General features: G+C 55.2%; 1 protein-coding gene across 9 annotated transcripts; it reads left to right on the top strand.

The window, feature by feature from the left end:
* BAHD1 (bromo adjacent homology domain containing 1) lies at positions 1–24988 on the top strand. 9 transcript variants are annotated; one of them, XM_043555659.1, is made up of 9 exons: positions 1509–1612; positions 5877–5968; positions 14963–15046; positions 16150–17589; positions 19407–19789; positions 20759–20918; positions 21329–21405; positions 22189–22289; positions 22763–24988. In XM_043555659.1, the coding sequence occupies exons 4-9, from the start codon at positions 16164–16166 to the stop codon at positions 22950–22952; spliced, it is 2337 nt and encodes a 778-aa protein (XP_043411594.1). In that variant the 5' UTR covers positions 1509–1612; positions 5877–5968; positions 14963–15046; positions 16150–16163; the 3' UTR covers positions 22953–24988. The 9 variants fall into 9 exon arrangements, with proteins under 9 accessions (XP_043411590.1, XP_043411591.1, XP_043411589.1 ...); XM_043555662.1 differs by lacking the exon at positions 5877–5968 and having other exon boundaries at positions 1278–1612; XM_043555660.1 differs by lacking the exon at positions 14963–15046.
* The last annotated feature ends 658 nt before the right edge of the window (positions 24989–25646 follow it).

The raw sequence follows: 25646 nt of genomic DNA, 5'->3' as shown, positions 1-25646 counted from the left end.
TCCCCTCCCCCGCCTGAATTGGGAATGAGGCTTTGTTCTGGGGTGGACTCAGCATTTCTCAAGAACCTACTATGTGCACAGTCAGTGCTTATTGAAGCGAAGCCCTATGCCGACTCAGGCGACACAAGCTGTCCAAGACACGGCCCCTTCCCGCACCTCCCAGGGACCTCCCACACCTCCGTGTGACCTCAGCCTGCTGTGCCCACCCACCCCGCTGACCCCGCGAGCGTGCTCGGGCTTGGAAAGGCACGTCTGTGGGTGTGAGACGGAGCCACAGCATTCGGTGACTAGGGGGAAGGCAGGTAAGTGTCCACGCTTGGTCCCATCCTGGCTTGGGGACGCCAGGGAGGGAGTCCAGTCAGGGCTGTCAGGCTGCCCGCCCCCTCCCTCCTCCCCCGGAGAGCTCAGATGTTGCCCGCGGTGGTGGAAGAGGGTGTGTGGGTGTCAAGGACTCACAGACCAGGCTCTGCTGTCAGCTGGGAATGGATGAGGGTTCCACACTCGGCTTCTGAGAAAGGTGAATTAGGAGCTGGAGTGGGGGGCGGTAGGTGAAGGGGAGAAAGAGGAAAAAGAGATGCGGGTGAGGGGTTACCGAGCTAGGACCGACCTTGCTTGAAAGGAAAGGAGACGTGGCAGGCAGGGAAGTCGGAAAGATGAGGCAAGGGCGGGAGGGGCTTCTCAGCAGTCGGGGCCCTTTCGCTGGAGTCTGGGGCCCTTTCTGCAGGAAAGGGGGGTTGTCCTCGCTTGATTTTTCGGCTGGTCTTCCCGAGGCTTTGCCCGGGGGGCAGCAGCCGCTGGCGAGGGTGGGGTGCTTCTCGGTCCGCAGTTTTCTACAGTGTGCTAGGGAGGAGAAGGAGGAAAGGGGATGTAGAGGGGTGACTGCCAGGGCGGGGGCGAGATAAGATTTCTCGGGGGATGGGGTAGCAGCTGGGGGACTGGGGCTCCTGGGTCGGGTCACCATGGGATACCGGTTCAGGCTCTGCAGCCGAAGAAAAAATCCAAGAAGCCGGCAAAGAAAACCACCCCCCGCCACCACCCTTGGCACCGTACCCCTCCCCCCAGGCCCCACCACTCCCCGCACCGCCTCCCCCGGCCGCCTCGTGCTGCCCCCTGCGTTGGGACGACCGACCCACGGTTCTGATTGGTCGGAGACCGGGAGGGGGAGCCGAGGGCCGGATTGGCTGGCGGGGCCAGCGCAGGGCGGGGCGGCTGATTGGCGGAGCTGGCCGAGGGGCGCGCCGCTGATTGGCTGGGGACGAGGAAGCAGGAAGGAGGGCGGCGGAGGCTCCGCTCTCGGGGAGTTTGTGGGGGAACCGCGAGCGGCGTAGCGGATCCCGGAGCCCGGCCCCCGCCGCTCGCCCGTCCGGCTGCCTGCCCCGCCCGTCCGGCCCCCGCCGTCCGCCCGCCCCGGCCAGGCGCTCCCGCCCCCCCGACGGCCCCGCCCGGCCGCGGCCCCCGCTCCGCCCGCCCGGCCCCGGCCCCCAGGAGGAGGCGCTGACGCAGCAGCGTGGAGCCCGGGAATTGAGCGCCCCCGGGGGGTTCCAGCCGCCGGATTCCAGCCCGGCTGGGGCCTGCGGGCGCCCAGAGCCGCGCCGTCCGCGCCGCTGTCCGGGTGAGCTAGGGGCCGGGGTCGAGGAGGGAGGGAAAAGGGACGAGCGGGCGAGAGGGAGCGAGCTAGGGAGGCAACGAGTGAAGGGGAGAGGACCGGCCGCCCGTCAGCGCGCCCCACCGAGCGCGCCGCGCCGCCGCCCCCGCCAGCCCGGGAAGGGACGGACGGACGGACGACGCGAAGCAGGTGCGGCCGCCCGCTTGCTCGCGCCGCCTCCCTCCCCCGGGTCCGGCGCCACGGTCCCGCCATCGGGGAGCGCAGCGCGCCTCGAGGTGACAGCCCCCGGGGGCCGCCCGCCACTCAGGCTGGGGGCGGGGTGGGTGGCGGCCGCAGGGTGGCAGCTCGGCCGGGCGGCGGCGGCGCGGGCGTCCCGGGCCGCGGAGGGCGGGAGGACGCCGGTCGTTTCCTCGCCGCGGTGGAGCGGGCTCGCCTCCGAGTGCGCGGGCGGCAAGGCCCCCGGCACCCCCTCCCGCCGCGCCCCCTCCCCCATCGCGGTCCCCGAGGCAAGGGGCCGCGGCCGGGGGCGGCGCCGCGGGATCGCCCGCTCAGGGTGGGGGGCGCCCTCCCGCGCTGGGAGGTGACCGGTTGTTGCTGGATGGGGGGCTGGGGATGGGGGCCACACCGGGGCGGGGGGTAGTGTAGACCCGACCCTATCGTGCCGGGAGGAAGGGAGGCGCCGAAGACGGAAGGGAACCGGTTCGAGGAGCGAGTGTGGGCCGCGGGAGGCCCGGCGGAGACCGTGCGGAGCGGCGGCCGAGTCCGAGGTGGGGCGGGGGGATCGAAGTTGTCAGACCGCCTCCAAGTGACAGCGGGACCCCGTGCTCGCGGCCGGGCCTGGTCTGGCCCTGCCCGCCTCGCCGCCTCTTCTCTGGGGCCGGGGGCCAGGTCAGGTCGGGCCCGAGGGGCCCGCTCCGCGGTGAAGCGCCGGACAAAGGCGGCGCCTGAGCGGGCGCAGGTGGTGGCGTCGGGGAGGGGAACAGGTCCGAGCCACCCACCCCCAGAGGCGGGCGACCGGGCCGGACTCTGCCCCAGGGATTGCGGGGGCCGGGGTGCCCGCCGGGAGAAGCTGCGGCAGTGGCTCACCACTCCAGCCGCCGATCGCCTCCTGGTTCTGGGAAGAGTGGGGTCGACCCGGCCGGAGCAGAGGGGCAGAGGTGGGGTGCACAAGGTGGGCCTTGGCTGGTGGCGACCGGGTTGGTAGACTCCAAGGCGACAGTCTGGTGAGCCACTCTAGACCCTGCCAGGAACGAGGGGTTTCAGCAAGCAGTGTCTGCTCCATGGACAGAGGTTTAGTCCCACCTGGGATATCTTCTAGTCGTCTATTGTCGACAGTCTTAGGGCAGAAGACCAATTGGATTGGAGACTAGGAGATGCCCCCCCCCCCCCCCCCAGTGTTCTCCAGCAACCCATCCACAATTGTTTTCAGCACTTTTCTTTAGCTAGGAAGGTACCCACAAAGGGAAATGAGTAGCTGGAGTTTATAAATCCAGGCAGGAATTTAATGATTAAATGAAAAGGTTTCCAGTCTTTTTCCTTTATGCCACCTGAGAGACTTTCCCAGCACCATCTCCACTCCCATGTCTTTTGAAAAATGGAGAAAAGGACCCTAGAGGGAGCACATGTCCTGGAGGGACACCACTGTCCTTGGCTAGCTAGAGGACACTTGGGAACCAGTGGCTTAAGCTACTGAGTGCATCTGTCCCCACCAGTGATCTGCTCTAAGCTCGATGCTGTTTTCCATTTCTAAAAACCCACTCAGAACTCCTGGGCTCCCCATGGGACCCTGTACCTCTTTCAAGAGTTGTGATCACAAAGACAGGGAGGCTGAGACTGTTTTGAATGTCTACTTTTGCTGAATTTCTGGGTTCAAGTCCCACCTCAGGTGGCTGTTGATTAGGAGCTGCTCCTAGCTGTGGTTGGCTATAATCCTGGGAAGGCTGCATGTCAGCCTTGCTTAGTATGGGCATGGAGTTAATTCATGGTCGCCCTCTGGCCCCTTCCTCAGAAGGGTCTAAACCCCAGCCTGAGTGGAGTTGAGGCTTGTGGGAAAGGGAGGTATTACCTCATGCAAGAGACTAAAGTTTATTCTGAGAGGATGTAATTGTACGTCTAAGATTCAGAGAATGGTGAAGAATTTCAAGGCCTTCTTGCCTCCCCTGGGGCCACACGGTATGTGATTTCTTTTGGTAGCAGTCAGAAGGGGGTGAGCTGGTCTGGCCACTGGGACGTAAAGGGAAATTACCAAAACAGTGTTTCCCTCTTTGACAAGCTCTTCTTGCCTGGCAGCAGACTCAAGTCAGACAGTTCAGGTGCTTAGGAGGGTTTGCTCTGGAGAGTTTACTCCAGTTAAGACTTTCTTTGTTTTTTGTATCTCCCTTTTCTTCCTGTTGTTCTGCTGTCCCCATGTCAGGCCTATGTTGTCATGGCCCCCTTTTCCCTCCTGTTTCCTCTGGCCCTTCTGATCCAGTCTGTACACAGCTGCTAGAGCCTTCTTCCTAAAGCACTCCTTCCCCCATGTCACTCCCCTGTTCACACACTTTGAGTGGCTCTCCTTTTCCTGCAGTCTGACCCTAGACATGTCCTCTACGGCTCTCCCCTGGCCATGCTGGACACAGCTATCTCCCTGCATCTTTCCGTCTGCTGCTCTCTCCAGTAGTCCCTAGCGAGGAGCCTTTTGCCTTCCTCTCTTCCCACCTGAACCCTACTCATCTTTGTTTTGCTGTCAGGCCACTCCAGGCCAACATTGCTTGCCTCTGGGATTGTGACCCTGAATTTTATAACATGGTGTCTTCTTGAGTGGTTTTGTAAGTTGGAAGTTTATTAAGACAAGGGACAGTATGAGTGTTAAATCTCTGTGTGTGTGTGTGTGTGTGTGTGTGTGTGTGTGTGTGAGAGAGAGAGAGAGAGAGAGAGAGAGAGAATATTTCAGGATTTCTAGTATAGTGCAGTGTGTGTTGTTTTTGTTGAATAAATAAATAAATGCAATTGGCTGCTTAGTTGATTGGGAACAGGGGAAACCTTCCCTTCTTCCTAAGAAATGCTCAGTATGGAGTCCTTGGTGGTTTCCAATATTTTCTGTCAAAAGCACACACATAGGGCACACTGGGGTTCGGGTTGCTTTAGCGTGGGGAACAAACGAAACTTAGCTGTTGTTTCTGATATTCCAGCTGGTGGAGAGTCTGTCCTGTGGATTGCTCACATGACACCATATAGACATGAATTGGAAAAGGGCTGGAATCCTGTTTTCCTCCTACCCCACCAGGCCATTCTCTCCACCCGGCTTTGCTGCTCTTATGCAATTTTCCTTGTTGTCCATGCTAAATGAATCCATATGTTTTATCTCTTCTCAATCCTGGGTGTAAATGAGGGAGAAAACACGGTTTTGAGAACAGAAAAGAAAAAGATTCCTGGTCTGGCCCGTGGACGGGACTTTGGGGACTGGCATCGGAAGAGGTGATTATCACTGACATGGAGGCGTGATCAGCCCCACACTGGACCCATCAGAAGGGAAAGCTAGGATCCCAGCTCTCTTGGAACTTCCGATTTTGTTTACCATCAAACCTTGGACCATGGGGGAAATGTGAAAGAGGGCTGGTGACTGGTTTGAGTCTAGACAGTGAAAAAATAAATTGTGCATCCATCCCCTTTCCCCCAAACCTCCCTTTTGTGCCCCAGTTTGATGATTAATGGACCAGCATTTCCCTTCCAAGCGGGAAGGCCACCCCTCACAGTTGCCATGGCAATGCAGACCGCTCCCCGTCAATTAAAAAAAATTCCTACTACTTCTCTCTTCCTTGCTTCTACTATAGCGGAAGACAAGCTACCTCAGAATGCATTTCCTGGGCTCTCTCCTCAGCTGCTCAGGCTGTTTTGCTGTGCATCCTAGAGCACAGTCCTTCTTCTCTTTCTGGGGTTTGTCTGAGTTTCATTACCTTGAGCCAGTTGTGCCCCTCTTGGATCCAGCAGCCCCTGGAACATGTCTTCTGTGAAGAAGCAGAGAAAATTACTGTTTTTTATTCATCCGTAATGCAAGTTAAAAGCCAGAATGAGCCTTCATCTTTCTTTTGTTTCGGGGTTAAAAAAAAAAAATTCCTCCACACCACGTCTGGTATGTAGAGGTATAAGTCGGGGACCCTTTTGACATCCCTAAAGGCAGTTTCAGTAAACCTGGAAGGAATTCAACTTCCCAAAATACATACTTCACATTGAAGTTGTATGGGGATTTTCAATTTATTGATTTTCATCTCTCCCCACCTCTCTGTCCTAGCATTCAGGAGGACTTGTGTGTTTTCATTTTATCTGTCCTTATTCCTCTTGGCCTTATTCCGGCAACATCTGGCCTCAGCGCCCTGTCGCAAGGTGAGTCATTAAAGAAAAAAAAATCTTAAGGGAAAAAAGTCTCTGGAGTTGAGAAGTAGCCTGTGTTGAACTAAGGCTGCCAGCCGAAGCTGCCGGGTTTATGGAGCATTATACGAACAGCCCCAACATTAAAGGGCCTCCTTTTTATGAATGGGTTGTGAAGAATGTAAATAAAGCAGCATCTCTCAATGGGGAAGCATTTTACATAAGCAGTACTACCCTGGCCCAAGTATTTATGGGAATTCGCTAGCACAGTCTGGCAAGACTCACTTCCTTTGTGAACTTGCCATTATGCCGGGGACTTTGGAGGGACAAGGAGAGTGCTTCGATACTAAGGGCAGCCCCAGCATGCACTCCTGCTCTGTAGGTCCAGGGCCTTGACTCTGTGGGTCAGCTCACGGCTAGAGGGTCTGTTAACTGTGACAAGACAGAAAATACAGAGAATAGTCAACAGCTCACGAAGATTAGAAACCTAGGCTCCTGACACCTGGGGTCCTGAGATTCTGCAGCTCCTCAAAGTTTGGGCTCTTTCAACCTCCTCAGGACAGGGGACGGGGAGAACTTGGATGATGAAATCCTGCCTGGTTTTATAGGAGGCACCTAACTGGAATGAAATGGGCTGGTTTGAATTTCAGCTCCTTTACGTGTCCCTTGTCCACCTCCTGGTACTACCACTAATGAGCAGTAACCCGGCTAACAGGGAGGAGGAGGAGGAGGAGGAACAGCAGCAGTCGAGGCTGCAGGGGCCTGTCCAGATGGCCGGACAAGCCCCCTCAGCTCCACTGAGCTCCCTCTCCCCCTTGGCTTTGCAGAGCTGAGTAGCAGCAGCAGGCCCTGGGGTTCCAGTGGGGGGATCGGTGCCCTAGGCGGGGTGGTGTAGAAGCTCACAACCAGAGGACTGTGGGTTTGGTGAGCAGGCCTCAGGGCAGAGTCCTGCTCGAGACTTTGTATTGTGTCCTGGGAAGGATTTTCAGCCAGATTCCATTTTTCCCAGCGGGAAACACCTGCAGAGGTTGGTTGGTTATTCACCTGACTCAGCATCCTACAAAAAACAAAAACAAAAATGTTGTCCTTGAGATCCCGCAGGCCTGATCCACCAGGAATAAAAGAATGGGTTTGTCTCTGAGCCTTTCTGAGATTTGAAATGGGAATTTGTTTTCCAAGGCACCATGACCGAGTTACCTGAACGAAAAATAAGTGACTCTTAGTTAACAGGATCAATGCCAGGCAGGAACTTGGTGTCTATGTCTTTTTTCTCATTAGTTTCCTTTTCCAGTGGCTTGTGGTGGAACAGGGGGTGGGGGTTGGGGTGGGAGCTTTGTCCACCTCCCCTCCATCCTTGGTTAAGGAGGAGGGACCTGGTGTGCTTTGCGCCTTTTGTGACCCCAAGATCTCACCTGAAGTGGTGATGGCTGCTCCTACTTCCCTTCAATCTGGAACCCCCATGGAGCTCCTTCAGTTTCCTGCAGAGGAGAGGGGTGGCCCACACTTAGGCCCGTCTCCGGCTATAGCCTACCTGTCTAAAATGGGAGTGGAGAGGAGATTGTTAATCACATTCTCATTTGGCCAGGTGGTTGAATAGGGGTGAATTGTTAGGGTTTAGAAGATCTTGGAAGAAATCATGGGAAAGAAATTAGGGTCCATTTTGATGCCAGGATACCCTGACAGGTATGCCAGGAGGGAAGATGGAGTCACATTCCTACTATAGTCAAAGTTGGCAGGCCCTCATCAAGAAGTGAGGGGCATCCCCTGCCATGTGCCTGGAGGGGTTCACACAGATCGGACAATGTAGAAAAGAATTATAAAGTGGGTGAAACGACTGTAAGAGATGATCTCCAGAGAACATTGAAAGGACTTAGATTTACTCAGCCCACAGGGAGGTAGCCAAGGGGTAGCTGACACATCTTTGAATATTAAGATTGCTGTTTGGAGTGTGATGACCAAATTGCAGTCTTGATTGCAGTTCAGACTGGAGGAAGATTCCATCTGGTTCAAGCGATGTGGTGAGATCCGTGGGGGAAGTCTGTAGCCTTCATTTCTGGATTTATTGTAAAATCAAGACGACGTATCTTTGAAGCCCTCACCCCTTTCTGGGATATAAAATGGATTTCTTTCCAAAGTGCATATAAGAGTTGACTGGGGATTTTGAGCAGACTTTGCTGTAGAAACAATTTGTAAAATTATGTTTATGTTCTCTGGCCAGCCCACCAATGCCATTTAATTGGAGTACATCTTTAGTTCCTTTGTGGTGAAAAATTAGGAAAAATAAATAAGACGCTATTACTAATAATTTAAAACAACACAGAAAAACAAAATTGAATGTACAAGTTGATCTTGAATGTTGGTCTGTGAGCCCACAGTTGTCCTGTATTGCAGTGGGGCTGTGGGCTTTGGGGGACTGACCCTAGATGCCCTGCCTCTAGCACTGACAGCACAGGAGTGTGGGCGAGTTCTTTTACCCTCTCTACCTGTTCTCTCCTTGTTAGGACGAGATGATAGCAACCACCTCATGAGGCGGTTGTGAGGATAAATGAGAGTGAATGGTACCTGCGGAGAGTGGAGGGTGGGTAGTGAGTGCTTGACAAACATCAGCCATCCTGTTAGACTAGAAGCCTCTGTGCTGAATTGAGAATTCCCTACACTGCACACTTCGGTGATTTGGGGACTGATAATGCTAACTCTGGTTCTTCGCTGCTGAGTTCACCTTAATATCTGTGGCATTCTTTGTCTTAATACAAGTGTGCCTCTATACTAGAGTGTGCCACCCTTGCTTGCTTAACGGTTTATGGTAAGAAGTGGAGTGAGCAGAATATATTCCTGAGGTATAGCTGGGCTATTTGGGAGAGAGAAGGAAAAGGTTAGTAGAGAAAGAGCATTGTGCTGTGTAAATACGAGAGATTTCCTAAAGTAGCCCTGTTGAACTGTTGATTACGCTGAAGAGGCACAGTCCTGGGGATGGGAGAGAATTAGGGGGTGAGAGTTTCCTGTCCTGGGCTCCAAGTGATGCCATCAGTCTAGGGTAGAAATGTTTTAAATGTGGTGGAGCAGGTAGGTGGCCAGATCTTTGTTCACTCAACAAGCTTTTATTAAGCCCTGTGGGTGAGATTTAGTGGTAAGGCAGGCAGAGCCCCCCTGTCCCCATAGAGCTTGCATCCGAATGAGGGTGGCCCTAATCACTTAGTTAATTAGTCATGTCTGAGGTATTTGTGTGGGGTGCCTGTAACTCTGGTGGGGTTGGACTTGTGGTTCTGCTTGTGCTGGTGGAGTGTTGGGAAGGCCTGGTCTTGGGACTCGTTCCTCATGGCTGGCTCATTCAGAAGGTTAGCACTCTGCTGGGGAGGCTGAGGGCAGAGCTCCCAGCTTGGCCTGGCCAGCCAGCTTCTTCTGTTCAGGACAAGAGATAGCACCTCCAGTCTTGGCAAGCCGCTTTAGAAATCTAAGTTGTTGGTTCCTGGAGTGTCCTGGTGGTTGAACCGACACATATCCTTTGCCCTTCTGGGCAGGTGCCCAGAGCAGACTCGTGAGATATTGTCGTGTTTTTTGAAGAATTGTGTGTCAGTAGCATGACATTTCCTCTCAGTTCTGCTGAGGACCTGTTGCTGAGGTTTGGGGCGCCCTGTATCTTTCTGTTTTATTTCTCCCACACTTTTAACTGCCCAGAGTGAATGGGTCCTGCTGTAGGAATAGATCTGCTGCTGGCCCAGCCTGGGCACTGTGGAGTCTGGTTGGGAGAGTCTGAGGGAGCCTTAGCCTGGAACTCTCTTGTCCCCCAGGCTGGAGTAATCCTACATGGAGCTAATAAGGGTGAGTCTGGGAATAGTTTCATCTGTCTCCTGCCTCAAGACTTCAGTTTTTGTCCGTCGCTCCTTCCTACATCCAAGCATTGATGAAGCACATTTCTCAGGTTGTTTTTCCCTCAGTACACCGCGCATGAAACAGGCCCTCAGTCAGTGTCTGTAAACGAAGACCTGGTGCATATTTCACTTAGTGAGTCTACCGTGGAGCCATAGCTCTCCACATCAAACTCTAAGCACCGTGTTACAATCCTTGTCACACTCACTTGTCCTCTTTCTTCCTACCAGCCCACGCTCCAGTTTCGTAGTCTTTTTTGCATTTTTCTTCAGCATTTAGCCTAATACTTGACACGCAGGGAAAAAGAACGAGCTTGTGTTGCGCACCTGACTTATACCAGGTATTCTGCTAGGCACTTGACACACGTGCTCATTCAACTTGATCCTCATAACTTTGCTGTGTAGACAAGGAAACCAAGGCTCAGAGTTCAGGCTGTGGACCAAGCCCACTTAGGATTAGCAGCAGTATGAAGTGGCTTCTAGCCCCTGCAGGTGTCACATTTGCTGTGTTGAGCCATGATGGGAGGTCAGCAGATGTTGGCTGAATGAGCAAAGGTGACAAGAGATGCCATGTGCCTGGGAATGAGTAGCAGGTGGCTCTGGCTTAGCGGGAATGGCCCCTGCAGCTACAGGTCTACTTTGTGCACAGAGAAGCTGTGCACTAGGAAGAAGCTAGAGAGAGCAGATCACCCGAAGTAGGTACGTGTGCCTTTAAGGAAACCCTCTAAAGACCAGTTTTGTATTGCATGTGATTGCCTTCTAATTTGTCGGGTTAGAATTTCTTAAAGCAGAGCACCATGGTGTGACTAAAATACAGTGCTCTCTGCCCACTGTCGTAGTGCAGTTGTCCATGTGTGTATGTTGATTTCTGGACCCTAGGGGTACACTGTCTCTCTCACTCTCAGCCCCCACTAAAAGAAGGGCCTTGTCCCACAATGAGGGCCCTGGCATTTTCTACTGAGGAGATTCCACCATCTGTACTGTTAACTATATTCATGAATGTAATTGTAATTCTCATATAAAATCAAAGAGTCCACTTTATAGTTTGAGTCAAAACTCCCCACTGAGATTTGTGTTCCTTTACAGTTACAAGAGGCTGGTGTCCAGCTTTGTGTCTGGAGCCAGAAGTAAGTGGGGGTTCTGGACACTTGGGTGCTGCTCTGGGCCTGTATGCCTGGGCCCTCTTGCTGGGATGGTCCAGGTAGACAGAAGTAGCCAAAGATGGGACCCGGATGCCAGGCTGGGTTGGCTGAGATACCAGACCCAATGCGTGATGGGTGTGAACCTTCACCGTACAGCTGCTCCCACCTTTCTGAGTTCCTGGGAGCCTCCACAGTGAAGTATGAGGAGCAGGTGGTCTGGCCACTAGACCACTAGACCTGAAGGCAGTCTATAAAACAAGCTATGGCCAGATGGGTCAGGCCAATTCCCTCTGGTGGGGTGGGTGCTTCCTGCCCAGGGTTGTAGGATATCAGCTTGACTGCAGAGTGAATTGGGTGCCCACAACAGGTGAAGCTAAACAGGCACTGGAGAGTTGGAGCCGGTGGTGGCCGAGGCCACTGGTTCCTCTTCCGGGGCAGCATCCCGGGGACTCGGGCACTTCTGCTGTCTGTGGGTGTCCGTGCTGAAGCAGCAGTCAGATGGCGGAAGCTGGCAAACGCACGCCCCCCTGACCCCATCCCCTGGGCTTTTCGCCATCCAGTTGAGTGTTTCCCAGAGGCACGGAGCTGTTGTTTAGGGTTTGTTGGGATACAGTTTCTGCCCCTGTCCTCTCCCTGTGTGGTAGATGGAACCCCACACACACAAGTCCCGCCATAGCCTCTCCATCTTTACCTCGGGTTGACACTTGGGTGTCTTTGGCAGAATAGAAGCAGAGCAGAGTTCAGGTGTAGGCTAGGTTTTCAGATCTCTCTCAGCCCCAACAGCTCTGGGCTCCTGATGTGGGGAACCTGCCCCCCAAGCCAAGAGCCACTGCCTTCCTCTGTGGGTCTGGAGGGTGGGGGAGAAGTTGGTCTGCCTGCTTCCTACCCTACTAGGCTTCTGCACAGAGACTAGTGTCATCCTCACCACCATTCTTAAAATTCCTTTTGATTTATCCATTTTAGATGAACAAATCAGGTTCAGAGAAGTTAAATAAGTTGCTAACCAGGGGCAGAGCTGACATTCGAATCCAGGTCCACCTCACTTGAAGGTTTGGTTCTTTCCAGTTTACCAGCCATGGGGGATTGGAGGGACCCCAGACTCGACTTAACCTGGCTTCATCATAAGAATTTCAGCAGCTTCACCTGTTTTTCCGTGAAGTAACACCAACTAAATTTCAATCAACAGGAGCGTGCCTTTGTGCTCTTGCTGCTTTTCTTCTCTGATAGAAGATTCAGGAAAGTCAGTGCTCATGAAAAACTGTTATTCCTTTGGGGGAGTGTGGAAATTATTCCGAGAGAGCGCAAAGGAAGGAAGTGCTTAATTCAGTGCCAACCGTGTAGCTTTAGGTGTAATCGGAGTTGGGAGGTGGCTTGGGTCAGGAACCTTCCTGACCCTCACCCAGGTGACCAGCTGGTCTGCCTTTGCCTAAGACCCCCCTGCATACTTTCCTCCTATTAAAAATAAAGCAAAAAGCCTGAAAAGTAGAATTTAAAATGCAGAGATTTTAGGAAGGGTAGTGGGGCAGAGTCCTGGGTCCTGAACCTCTAAGAATGGGGGTGGGTGTATACTCTAGAAGCTGGGTAAGTAAGGGTGGGGGGAGAGCTGCGGCCAAAGCTGAGAGCCCAAGGGCAGCCTCCGTTTGCAGGAGTGATCTGGACTTGACACACTGGTTTTCCCTTCAGCAGTGCCCACAGCCCACATTCCTCCAGGCCTCTGACCCTCCCTTGCACACGGCACTTTGGGTGTGCTCTGCCTGTGAGAGCAGAGGGTGGTGCATGATGCTGCTGCAGTTTGCGGGCAAGACTCAAGTCTTCCTTCCCTTTTTACTTTTGTAGAGTTGACTTCTAGTCCTGAGCAGACATGGGGTACAGGATATGGACACCTCAGCTCAGTTTTGTGACCCAAAGTGCCTGGGGCTGTGATGGCCTGTTTGCTGTCTTTAGAATACACTTGTGATTTTAGATTCAACCTGTGGTTTGCTGGATCTTTGGTATGGAGGACACCGGCCAGCCACTGTCCTTCATGGCAGCTGGCTGTTGGCCGATCAGGCTAGGGACGATCAGACTGGTCTTCTTCAGTGTGAGCTAGCTTGACACAGTCTAGGTGAGCAGTAATGTGTCCTGGGGAGTCCCTCCTAAGAACCTTCTCTCAAGGGGGCCCAGACCATGTATGCCTGGGAGGACAAGGCTTCCCAAAGAGAAGGGTGGTGCTGAGAGAACCCAGGCACCCTTGTCTCTTTGCAGTGGTAGGAAGTTTCTGGTTGAGCTAGTGTGTAAGGACAGGACAGCAGGAGCATTGGCAGAGCTGGAATGGGAGCCACACCTCCTGCTTTCCTAGGATTTTCTTCCCCCTTTGAGCTGGGCCACCCCTGCAGGTTAGAGGGGCCTGGCAGGCTGGGAGCCCCCTCTACCCAGCCCCACCCCAGGGAAAAGCTGCAGCCGAAGTTCTCACAAGTCTGGCTTCAAAGCATGACTCATTCTCTCACTCTCCTCAGACTGGAGGGCAGCGAGGGAGGCAGCAGAGACCCCAGCCTCTCCTCAGAACAGTGAGTGACATTGCTGCCTTAGGCACCACACGAAAGCTAGGAGTTCTTTTGCTGGTGATGAGGGATTTGGTGGATTCAAGGGAAGCTAGCAGTAGGCTCTTATGCTTGATTTGGAAATGTGACTTGCATCCTGTGATTTAGAGGCTTCCTGGGATCAGGGGACAGTGGGTACGATACTACAGGGAATGGAACTCCAAGTTCTGGGGCCAGTCTCCCTACAGTGGAAGGCTCCCTCCCAACCTTCACCTGCTGGGACCTTTTGCGTGTTGAGAAGGGAGGCAAGTACCCCAGAGTCCACTCTTGCAGCTGGTCCACCAGCAAACTGGGGGCGGATGGGGGGGAATAAGGGACAGGCCAGTCACCTCTCAGCTAAGAGCTCTTTTGTTTGCCAGGCTTGAAAGCACCTCCCTGAGCACCCTCTCTTTTCCATCTGGCCCTGTACTTGCTTTGTACTTGGTGTCCATGTCCTTAAAGGCCACAAGCCCAGGTGACCTCAGCCTTGGCCCCCAGCCATTCCCAGGCCGGACTCCTCTGGTAACTTGGGGCCTGTTGAGGGGCTTCGGTTCTTGCTCAGCTATGCGGTCTGTTCACAAATCCTGTCTCCAGGCCCTTTGGGGGTGGGGAAGGGCTGGGCCTAGGCTTTCGTAGGAAATACAGATGTGCTTCTTGTTGCTGCGCCTCCTCCAGCACAGGGGTGCCCTGCATTTGAGAAAAGGGCCTGTGGATCTTAAGCGATTGGGATGCTTTTGAGAGTAAAAGGAGGCATTGCTAATAAGCCTGCTGAGCAAACAGGGATGGGTGGTCACCCTGATTAGAAGCAGGAAAAAGTCTTAGGCAGCCTAGCAGATGCCTGGGATTTTTTAAGGAGCTCTCCTGTCTGTGCTTCAGGAAGGAATGGATTTGTCTCCTGTGACTCTGCCTTGTCCCGGCCTGGTCTCTGGGCAGTGGCAGGTCCCCGCACGTGGCCAGAGCAATGCCTGGCACAGTGCCTCCCTTTTCCAGTTTTCCGAGTCCTTTCTTGAGGGCGAGGGACACCCACGGTGCCCTCAGCCTCGTTTTCTGAGCACTCTTTCTCAACTAGTGCAGTATGTGTCAGGAGAAAAGGTACCCAGTGATCCCAGCCGCTGGCCCAAGGCCAAAGGAGCTAGCTGGGAAGGGCTCAGGAATTCCTGGGAGCTGTCAGGCTTGGGACTTTCAGGGTTAAATCCTGGCCCAGCAGGGACTGCTCCCAGCTTCTGGGGAGAGTGAGTATGAATAACAATAGCAGTGGGGAAATTAAGCTGGAAAGCCTGGGCTTGCTGGGTGGGGAGGGGGTTGCAGGGTGCCAGAGAGGGCAGAGCCTTGTCTGACACCTTATTTGGCAGCACCTTGCTTTGCTTTGGGGAGTAGGTAAGGAGTGAACAGCTCACTAGTCTCTGACCACTGACTCTGACACCCCCACCCCCCACCCGCCAGTTCTCCATTGCCTTGGCCATGCCAGCTTCCAGGATACAGCCCAGCTCTGGCCTCTCATTCAGGAGGGGGCCCAGGCTGCCCCAGGTATGTTGGGGGCAAGGGGAGTATTTGCCAAGTAAAGTTAGGGGATGATGCCTGGTCAAGTGGGCATCTTCTCTCTGGGGCTTTGGGCTTTCTGCCGCTACCCCCACTCCACTCCACCCCACCCCCAGTCCTCTTCTCTGCCCAGCTTCTTGCCTACCAGGAAGGAGACCTGAGAAATAGGGCAGGACTAGCAAGGCAGCCCATTTTATCCCCTGAGTTAGTTCTTTCCTTTGATACTTCATTTCCCTCTTAGTGGCTGGTGAGGGTTTAAAGCTATACCACAGGCCTAGTTTGTGTTCCGTGAGTTTCCTACCCAGGGATTCTGGCCCTTGCCTTATGGACATCCCTTCTCTGGGCACAGGCACTGTTTGGGCTGCCCTTCCCTAGAATCTGAACCATGGTGGGTCTGGCTTCTAGGGCTGGCCCAGACCTCCCCTGACCATGGACTCCTCAAGGCCAGGCCTTCCCCTTCAGGGGGCTTTTCCAGCAAAATGCAGGTTATGGCTTTCCTGCTGTATGTGCCCGGCAGGGTGTCCCCACAGGCTGGACTTTGCTACCTCCACAGTCCAGCAGGCAGCATCCTCACCTTAGCTCCCCACTGTCCATGTCCTTATCCTCCTGTGGCTAATCGCAGAAGCCCCAGGATGGGGGAAGGGTTGGTGATGTTTTTAAAGGAACAGATGGGCTCCCACCATCCAAGCCCCCATCCTGGCTTGGCATCTTCACAGCCTCTTCTTGACCTGCAGTGAGTATCTAGTGGGAGAAGAATAGATAGACTGAGAACTTTGCCCCCAGCACTTTCTGTCTTCTCATCCCAGGGTCTGCATCCTTCCATAGGGGCTTAGTTCAAAGAAGGACCCTAGGTTAAGAGAAGAGTGGGGCAGCCAGTCCTTGCACAGCTGTTGGTAGCCTGATCCCACTGGACCCCCCCCCCACCCCGGAAGAGGGGTCTTGGGAAAAGCCAGGCTGTAGATGGGATGAGTGTAGGCCAGAATGACGGAAGGTTGGGGGCGGGGGGTGGCGCTGGATGGGCTGCAGCAGAGGAGAGGCAGACAGGGCAGGGCGAGGTGGGCTTCTCTCATTGCCTGCCTTCTGCCCTGCAGATCGAAAGTACTCCATGACACACACGCGGAGGAAGTCCCTTCCCATGCTGAGTTCGGGCCCCACTGGCCGCCGGGAGCCCCTGCAGATGGAAGGCAGCAATATGGAGCAGGGGGCGGAGAGTGTGGAAGCAGGCATGCCCGAGAGCCCAGGGCACCTCACAGGGCGCCGCAAGAACTACCCACTTCGTAAGCGCCCATTAGTTCCTGAGAAGCCTAAGGCCTGCAAAGTGCTGTTGACCCGCCTGGAGAATGTGGCTGGTCCACGGAGTGCAGATGAGGCTGATGAGCTGCCCCCTGACCTGCCCAAGCCCCCCAGCCCAGCCCCATCCAGTGAGGACACTGCCCTTGCCCAGCCCCGCAAGAGGCGCCTGGCCTCCCTCAATGCGGAGGCCCTCAATAACCTGCTGCTGGAGCGGGAGGATGCCAGCAGCCTGGCCGGCACTCGTCGCAGTCGAGGGGGAGACCCTCACCGCAGTCGGGACCGTGACCGGGCCAGTGGGGGCTGGTCCTCTTCCAAGAAGCGGCCCCGGCTAGAGGACCTCGGAGGGGGAAGTCGGGACCTGTCCCCAGAGCCAGCACCCGAGGAGGGTGCTCGTCGAGATGGTGACCCAGCTCCCAAGAGATTGGCCAGCCTGAATGCAGCTGCCTTCCTAAAGCTGAGCCAGGAGCGGGAGCTACCCTTGAGGCCGCCTCGTGCCCACCCAGAAGCAGATGGGCGCTCCACAGAGCCACCAGCACTGAGGGTTCCGAGGCCAAAGTGGGCTAAAGTCAATGGCAAGAACTATCCCAAGGCCCGGCAGGGGCTTGGCTCTGGGGAGGCCGTAGGTCCACCCGGCTGGCAAAAGCACCCCGAGGAGCCATGGCCATCTGCCACCCCTCGTGGGCCAGCCAGCCAGCCACCTTACCAGCCCCTGAGCAAGGCTCTGGAGAGCCCCTTGGGGCTGCGCCCCCACCTGCCCCTGCTGATGGGTGGGCAGGCAGCCTTGAAGCCGGAGCCTGGGCGCCCAGGCGAGGAGTCACCTGCCCCCAAGCAGGAACTGCACCAGCCTTCTTTCCCTGCACCCCAGCTGTCCCCCCTGCCGATGCCTGGCAACCCTGCCCACTACAGTGGCTTGTGTGGTAGGCCTGAGCTCCCTGCACTAGGCAGCTTCTACCTGTACTGCAGCCAAGATGGGCTGCAGTGTGGAGGCTACTCCCCCTGCCCCATGCTTCCTGAGGGCAAGTTGTCCCCAGTGGCTGCACCTAACGAGGGGCTCCTCTTGGCACCGAGCTCAGTGCCCGCGGGCACCCCTTTCCAACACCCTCCCTGGGGCTCTCGCTACTGCTTTAGCGAGGACACTGGAGTGAATGGCTACAGCATCTGTGAAATGTTGCCCCCGTCTCTTACCCATATTGGCACCACCTGTGGCGGCTGCCCCTACAAAATGCCTTTTGCAGCAGGTAAGCCTTCTTAGGTGTGGGATGTCCCAGGGAGTCAGATAGTGTCCTGGGAGGGTGGGCCAAGGATTGGGTGGGGTTCCTTGAGGTCTAGTTACAACATGGGTGGTAGGGGGCTTTGGAAAAGGAAGACTCCCCTAGTTTCATGCCCCAAGCCAAGGAGTATTCCCAGAAAAGGGGCCTGTGTCTAGCTCTTTGCTCTGGCTCCCCTGTGTATGGAGATCTCTTGGCCAGGTAGTTAGGTAGCACCATGGTGGTGGAGGGGCCAGGGAGAGCCATCCCTTCCTCCCCATTAGGATACCCATTCTGAGACTCTTGAATAGCAAATTAGGTATTGAAATTAGTGCTTTTGCCAAGTTGTTCCTATGTCCCTTTGCTTTCCTCGAGGAGAGCTAGAATTCTACCTTCCAGGAGCCCATTCCATCTGCATGCTGGCCTAATTCAGCATTCATGGGAAGGAGGGTGGGTAACCAGGCCCAATAGGTGGTGCCAGACGCAGCTGGATTGCTTTGCCCTGGCCATATAGGCCTTGAGAGAGACGTAGTGCCCAGACTTGGCATCGCCTTGCTGGGGGCTAACAGGGGGCACACTCTGAGAATAGACCAGCAGAGTTCCCTGGCACAGACAGAGTGCTGACAGGGTCCGTGGCTTTGGTGTCTGCCTTCCTAGCAAGGCCCATTCCTAGCAAGGCCCAGACACCAGGGAGGCTTGCGCTGTAGCCAATGAGACACCCCCACGGTGATCACTCTTACCCCAGACTGGCAGGCGTGTCCTCACATGCTTCTCCAGGCTCTGTCCCTGGCTCCTGGGTGGAAATGAGGTGACCAGAGCCATCCTGTCTAGCGAGTCTACCCTGCTGCTGATGAAATGAGAGGCTGGGCCTTACCAGGGCTCTCGTTGCTACTACCCCACACCCCATCTTGTAGGGGTCTATAAAACAACTTTATAGACCAGTTGACTCTGGCCCGACTGGTTGTTTCAGGTTTTGGTGTGAGTTGGAGCACTAAGAAATGAGATCAGGCTGCTTCTTGGGCTTTTCCTTCTTTTTTGTACCATTCTCCCAAATCTAGACCCCTAAACCATGGGACCCAAGACCCTACCCCCTTACCCTGGAACACCAGTAAGCACCACATGCCAGGTATTGTTCCAAGCACTTTACATACGGGAGGCCACATGGCATGTAATTGAGTACAGATTCTGGAGCCAGACTGCCTAGAGTGAAATGTTCTCCCCCACTTCCTTAGACACGTGACCGTGGGACAAGCCAGTAACTGCTTGTGTCTCGGTTTCCTTAATTTAGAATGGTGGCAGTGGTACTTACCTCCTAGGGTTGATGTAAGGATGTAAGGATGAGATGAGTTAATACGTTGATAAGAAAAACGCCTGGGACACTCTATATGATATTTGCCATTCCTGCTTCTATTGCAAGGCACTGAGAGGTAGCATGACTTGCCTGCGGTCATACAGTCGGTGAGTGGCAGGTCTGGGGTTGACATCCTGGGCTGACACCCACTCCCCTGCTCCTTAGCACTGTGGAAGCCCCGGAGGAGAATAAGTCAGAGCTAGAGACTCTGTTCCCATTACCTGCCCTTCTTGCAGGCTAGAAGGGGGAGATAGCTGTGGGCCGGTCTCCAAGGTCAAGAAGCACCCTTGGCCAGTCACTCTGACAGTCTCCCTCAGAGGCCCCTGACTCCACTTGCACCTCAGGGACCCTTGGGTACACACTCCGAATTAAGACAGTAGGCTCTGAAAGCAGGGGGGCCAGAGGGATTGTTACTGCTTGTCCTTACCTGTTCTAACCCCTCTCTTCTTTTCCCCAGAAGGCTGCAGGTCCCTAGGCCAGCTGGAATTTCCTCTCCCGGAAGCCGGCCACCCTGCCTCACCTGCCCACCCCCTCCTGGGATGCCCTGTGCCCAGTGTGCCACCTGCAGCGGAGCCCGTCCCCCATCTTCAGACACCCACCTCGGAGCCCCAGACGGTAGCCCGTGCGTGCCCTCAGAGCGCCAAGCCTCCTAGCGGCTCCAAGTCAGGTCTGCGCACGGGCTCCAGCTGTAGGCACACTGCGAGAAGCAAGGCTGCCTGCAGGCCCAGCCACCCCAAGCAACCGCGCGTCCAGCGCCCACGCCCACGCCGCCGCCGCCGCCGCCGCACTAACGGCTGGGTTCCCGTTGGGGCTGCCTGTGAGAAGGCGGTCTATGTCTTGGTGAGTGCCAGCTGTTAGCCGATGGGGAGGAGGGAAGGGGCCAGTGGGGACAGGACCCGCTCTGAGGTGGGTTCCAGGAATCCTGGACTCGAGCCTGGTTCCCAGGCTTATACCCTGGGAACCAGTCATGCTGGTCCGGCCTCCTTCCCTAGCCCCTCCGATCCTGTACCATGTGCCTTGAGGAGCTCCGGGGACATACAGTCAGAGCTGTTGGCCTCTATTTCTGTCGCCGACTCTCAGGGAACCCATCTGAAGTGGCTTCACAGCTCATCCTTGATCATACTGTCCCTTCTATCCTGGATTATAAAATGGAGGACTTTCATGGAGGCTTCTTGGATGAGTATGCATAGGAATCGTTGGGATAGGCAGAGAAAATGAGTGTGATGCCAGGAACGTTGGAGATGCAGATGATGAAAATGTTTGACTAAACTTTACTGAGTACTTTCTGGGTGGCAGAAAGTAAATACTGCATTTTTCCTCACTACTACCCTGGGAGGTACATATCCCGTGTTCCTGTGATTATCCCCATCTCACAGATGAGGAAACTGAGGCATGGCAGCAGACTAATTTGCCCAGGGCTACCCCACTTAAGGGCTTACGGGTCAAACCCATACTGCCCCGATAGGAAGTTTGAGGACTTTGCCAGTGGTGTGGGCTTGGAGCAAGAGAGCCAGCTCTTGGGGTGTGGTTCATAGCGCAGCGTCAGAAGCTTTGGGCCACTTTCCCAGCCCTATTCCTATTTTTCTTTCTTTCTCCAGCCGTAGGGGTCTCCCATCTGCATCCTGCTCCTGAGAGCCAGGCTTAGGGAGAAGAGGCCACTGTGCAAGCTGCTTTTACAGCTTCCCATCCTCAGTGGTTTGACTGCCCTGAGGAAAGCACAAAGTGAATGTCTTTCGCTCCCTCCCTTCCCCCTCCTCACTCTGAATGTGGCCCCCACGAGCCTGTTTGTGTCATTGATTTCTTGCTTAGGATGAACCAGAACCAGCCATCCGAAAGAGCTACCAGGCAGTGGAGCGGCACGGAGAGACCATCCGGGTCCGGGACACTGTCCTCCTCAAGTCAGGCCCACGAAAGACATCCACACCTTATGTGGCCAAGATCTCTGCCCTCTGGGAGAACCCTGAATCAGGTACCCCCTGCCTGGAGTCTGACCTGCTACTAGTCTCCTCATGTTCTTGGCACAGAGTCTGCCTTCCACTCAGCCGGCATCTGTCTGCTGCTGAGGGTTGCAGATGGCCTTGTGGTTTGGGTTGGATCAGCTCTTTAACCTTTCCCGCCACCGAGGGCTAGGCACCTGCCCCCCCCCCCCCTCACCTGTCAGTGCCTTTTCCCCCTTCTTCCTCCATGCCTGACAGCATTCCAGGCCACTGAGCTGCCAGGCTTGGCCTGAGGCAGGGGATATGGGTGGCTGGAGCCTGCAGTATTGGCCCAGGCGTTAAAGTTGGATGAGACTGCAGGGCAGGTGGCCAGCCTTCCTGCCTGTCTAAGTGACTCTGGGGTTGCCAGCTCAAGCCATGACTGCTTCTCTTGTCCCCCTAGGAGAGCTGATGATGAGCCTCTTGTGGTATTACAGACCAGAGCACTTACAAGGAGGCCGCAGTCCCAGCATGCACGAGGTGAGCCGCCTGGCAGGTGTGTTGGGGAGGGCAGGGGTGGCAGAGGGAGAAACTGCAGCACCAAGAACATGGTTGGGGAGGCAGCCATGGGCAGTCGAGTGATCGTCACCTTGGACGCCATGGAAGGGCCTGGGTTTTAGCCTCTTTTCCCAACACTGATCCAATTCATGTTTTAAAGGGAACAGTAACTTTTGTCTTAAAAGGGGAACAGGAAGGGAAGCCCCCAAGGGCATGCCAGAATGGGAGCGAGTAGATGTGTCCTCCTGGCAGCAGGAAAGGGGAGGTGGAACTGCACACCTTGCCCCCTTTGATACCGTCCGTCTGTGGCATGAGAGGGAGGAGACGAGAGACTCCAGACACTCTTGGGCACTTTACCCAGCTGTGTGCCAGGAGAGATAGTGCCATCGGTGTGGTCACTCCGCCCGCAGTCTGAGCTCCCTTTCTTTGTTTTCCTTGCTGGGACTTTTCATCTCATGGGGAGATGGGCACCAGTTCCCCTCTCCTCCCTTGAGCTGGGGGTCAGGAGGCTGATGACATGGGCTGGAGGGCGGTGCTGGAACAGGCCCCTGGCTATTCCTGAGTAGGAGGGACCTAGGGAGGGAAGAGTGCCTTGGGGTGGGCACTAGGTGCGGAGCAGTTAGGCCAGAATTCCAGAGATGCTTCCTGGGCACTAGCTGGAGTTATCTCAGGTCACAAGTCCCAGGAGAAGAGTTAATGTCCACCTTGCTACTGGAGGTAGGTGCTTCCAATCCTGGTACCAACAACCTCCTCTCTCTCCTTGAGCCTTTGCAGAATGAAGTCTTTGCATCGAGACATCAGGACCAGAACAGTGTGGCCTGCATCGAGGAGAAGTGCTACGTGCTGACCTTTGCTGAGTACTGCAGGTGGGTGGTACCCTGCACCTCTGTCTAGCCTCTCCCCTCAGACCCCCCAGGGCTGTTTCGGGGGCTGAAATTCCCAAGGGGATCTCATTCACTGGGCCTGACCTCCCAGAATGTTCTTCTTCACAGCCTTCCACCATCTGATGTTTGTAGAAGAAAGAAAAATTGTTCTTCCTCTAAGACAGAGTGGTTGGGGCAGAGTTGAGGATGGTTACAGTACTGCTCTCAGAGAACCATCGAGGAGAATTGGCAGGTGTTGGGAGGGAGGCCCCAGCAGATGTGCTTCCCCAGTGACAGAGAAGATGGACTGGCGGTTGGCAGAGAGGGCATAGCCCCCAGGACAGGGATGGAGGCAGCACCAGCCCTTGTGGGGGTGGGAGGGGATGCCCCAGCTCTCTGGGCAGAGTGGGGAAGGAATTGATCTTCCTGCAAAGGTGGCTGTGGTAAAGACAGCAAATGGTGGTGTGTCACTGCAGATTCTGTGCCATGGCCAAGCGTCGAGGCGAGGGCCTCCCCAGCCGAAAGACAGCACTGGTGCCCCCCTCTGCGGACTACTCCACCCCGCCACACCGCACAGTGCCCGAGGACACGGACCCTGAGCTGGTGTTTCTTTGCCGCCATGTCTATGACTTCCGCCATGGCCGCATCCTCAAGAACCCTCAGTAGCCTCCTCAGGCTCACACTGAGGCTGCCCACGGGCAAGTGGGGCTCGGGGCAGGGGGTACTGCTTGAAGCACAGCACTTGGTTAAGGGGCCACAGGGACCTGAAGTTGCTGGCCTGTGGTTCTCTTGGGGGGGAGGGCAGGGATCCCTATGGGTACTGGGCCCTTGGGAGGGAAGGGGAGGCCAGGGTATAGGGAAAGCATCACAGCCCTCAGCTTGGCCCAGGGTACCTCTCTATGGTTGCCTGGGTGGAGACTTGAAGAAGCAGTCTTCCCTGAGACTGGGCCAAGCCTGAGGGGCATGGGGCCCTGGGGGAGGGGAGAGTCTTTCAGGAACAAGGCCCACTAGGCTCTTTAGCCTCCCCTGGGCCCTTCAAGAGGGAGTGGGAGCCAGCTTTACCTCACCCACTGTGACCCGCTGCTTCCCCATCAGCCTGGGACCAGGCTCTCCCAGATTTTAGCACAGCTCCGAGTTCCTTCCTTTGAGGCATAGAGAGCCAGAGTCTGGCTTCCAGAGCATGGACTTGCTTTTTCTAGACTCGGGGCCTTTCCCTGACTTCCTTCTTTGCCCCTGCAGTAGCCCCTGGTGCTGGGACAAGTTACCCAGTGCACATAGTCATGGGTGTGGCCCACTTGTGGGAGTCAGCTTCCTGTCTGCCTCCTGGTGAGGGCCACCCAGCAGGTCTGGCTTCCCAGAAGCTAACTGGTCAACATGAGGTTTATCATGTCTGGGAGGGCAGAAGGGAGCTGGGAGGGGGTGGGGGGCAGGGGGCAAGGAAAATTGCTACCTGATTTATTGAAGACTTTTCCTCTTGCCTTACACTTGGAGGTTCTAGGAAACCTCTTGCAGAACTTCATACATGACTCTTCAAGCCACACCCACCTGAAATCAAACCAAAGGAGTGCTGTGGCTCCCCTTGCCCTGCCACCCCTTACCCTAGTCTTTTGTAGATTGCACTAATTTACATCCCTGCGAGAATCAACACTGTATCAGTCCACAGACCTGCTGAGCTGCAGCCACTCACTCTAGGAGCTAAGGACCTGCATTTTCAGTTTGTTCCTGTTGCCCAGGGGCCCCGTTCTCACCTCATGCTGCTCCCCAGAGTAGATTAGAGGCTGAGCCCCCTCTTGTCCTAGTCAGGACTAGGCCCTGGCCCTGGGGCTGTCTGTGAGGGGGCTGAAGCAGCCTGGTTCTTTCCTGTTTGTACCAAAGAGGAGCATGGTGGGGAGGGGAGGGGAGCACAGTGTGGCTTGGGCCCTGCTTATGAGCACTTACACAGGGCACACCCCTGGGGGTAGGAGCCAAGGAGGGCAGCACTCCCTCTTCTCCCCCAGGAAGGGGCAGGCACAGACCCGGCATGTAAGGAGGTGACACTGGGTGAGGACAGTCAAGCTGGGTCTAGAGAGGGAGGTGGAAGCAAATCCTGTGGGCGTTCCCAGCCTTGTGCTATAGGCTGCTCCCAGTTGGTCCCTGGGCTTAGGGGGGCCCTGGAGGCTTCAGAGGTGAATTTCCATACAGAAAGCCCAATCCCAAACCTGAAGGGAAGGGGCTAGGGTGCCCTTGTACTGAATAAGCTGTCAGGAGGAAGGCGTGGGGCAGTAAGAGAGGTTGGCAGAGGGGCCATGGGGCCTTTGGAGAACCAGCCTTGGAGCCTGCTCATCCCCAGGGTGCTTGGCCCTTGCTGCTGAGGAGCCCAGCCTCACCTAGCAGGAAAGGAGATCAAGGCCCCTCCTCCCAGGAGGCAGGGTCTGCTGCCCAGAACTTAAATGCTTTTGAAATCTCTTAGATGTCGAAATATTTTTTCGAACCTGAAAATGCAGCTGGTAGAATTTCAATGGAAGCATAATTCATGTAAAATATATTTTAGTTGATATTTTGTAAAATGCACTTTTTGTGTGTGTCGACCCTGGTTTCTCAGATCTGTATTTCAGTGTTTACAAGGGAGGGAGGACCTTTCCTCACCTCCCTTTTGACAGAGATTAGAAGTACTTCTTTAAGAAAAAAATAAATTTGAAAAATTGTATTGATTTAGAAAAGGATTGTTTCCTGTGTGTCCTGTCATCTTTGTGTGGGGGTGGGAGGGTGTGCATACAGACGGGCTCACTACTTTCTATGTTGGGGGTCCCTCTTAACCCTTGCAGTGTAGGGGCTAACTAAGGCCCATAAACAAAAAGGGCAGGGAAGTAGAAGGAAAGCAGACCGAGGAAAGGAGACAGGCAGTGAGAACTTGGGGTTGACTTCTTGACACATTGGCGGCCAGAGCTACCAACTGGACAAGGTGAAGTCCTTGGATTGCCAGCCTTCACCTAGCCAGTGACCTGGGAACTGGTACATGATGAAGATTCCACCTCATCACCTTGGGTCATATGCTTAAGGAACTGGCCAACAGAAACAGCTCTAGGGCCTCAGTATCTAGCAGCTGGCACTCCTTGCTGAGGGAATGAAGGTCACATCACAGGCCATGGGTTTGTGACTGCCTGGACCTTGGTTCACCCCAGCCCAAAAGCCTTAGTGTTGTCCTTGCTTAGTGTGGGGCAAGCTCTGTGACCGTGGGAGTTCCTACGAGGCATGAGAACAGAGGCATGGGGGTTCCATTTTGATGACGACATCTGGGCAGGTGCATTTTGATAGAGGGTATTAGTGGCACAGACACTGCCATCAGTGTGCTCTCTCACAAGAGTCTCAGGAGGTGAACAA

Source organism: Prionailurus bengalensis, chromosome B3, assembly GCF_016509475.1.
Source record: "Prionailurus bengalensis isolate Pbe53 chromosome B3, Fcat_Pben_1.1_paternal_pri, whole genome shotgun sequence".
NCBI classification, from domain to species: Eukaryota; Metazoa; Chordata; class Mammalia; order Carnivora; family Felidae; genus Prionailurus; species Prionailurus bengalensis.
Note: the sequence above shows the minus strand (reverse complement) of the source record. Positions and strands in the feature narration are given on the sequence as shown.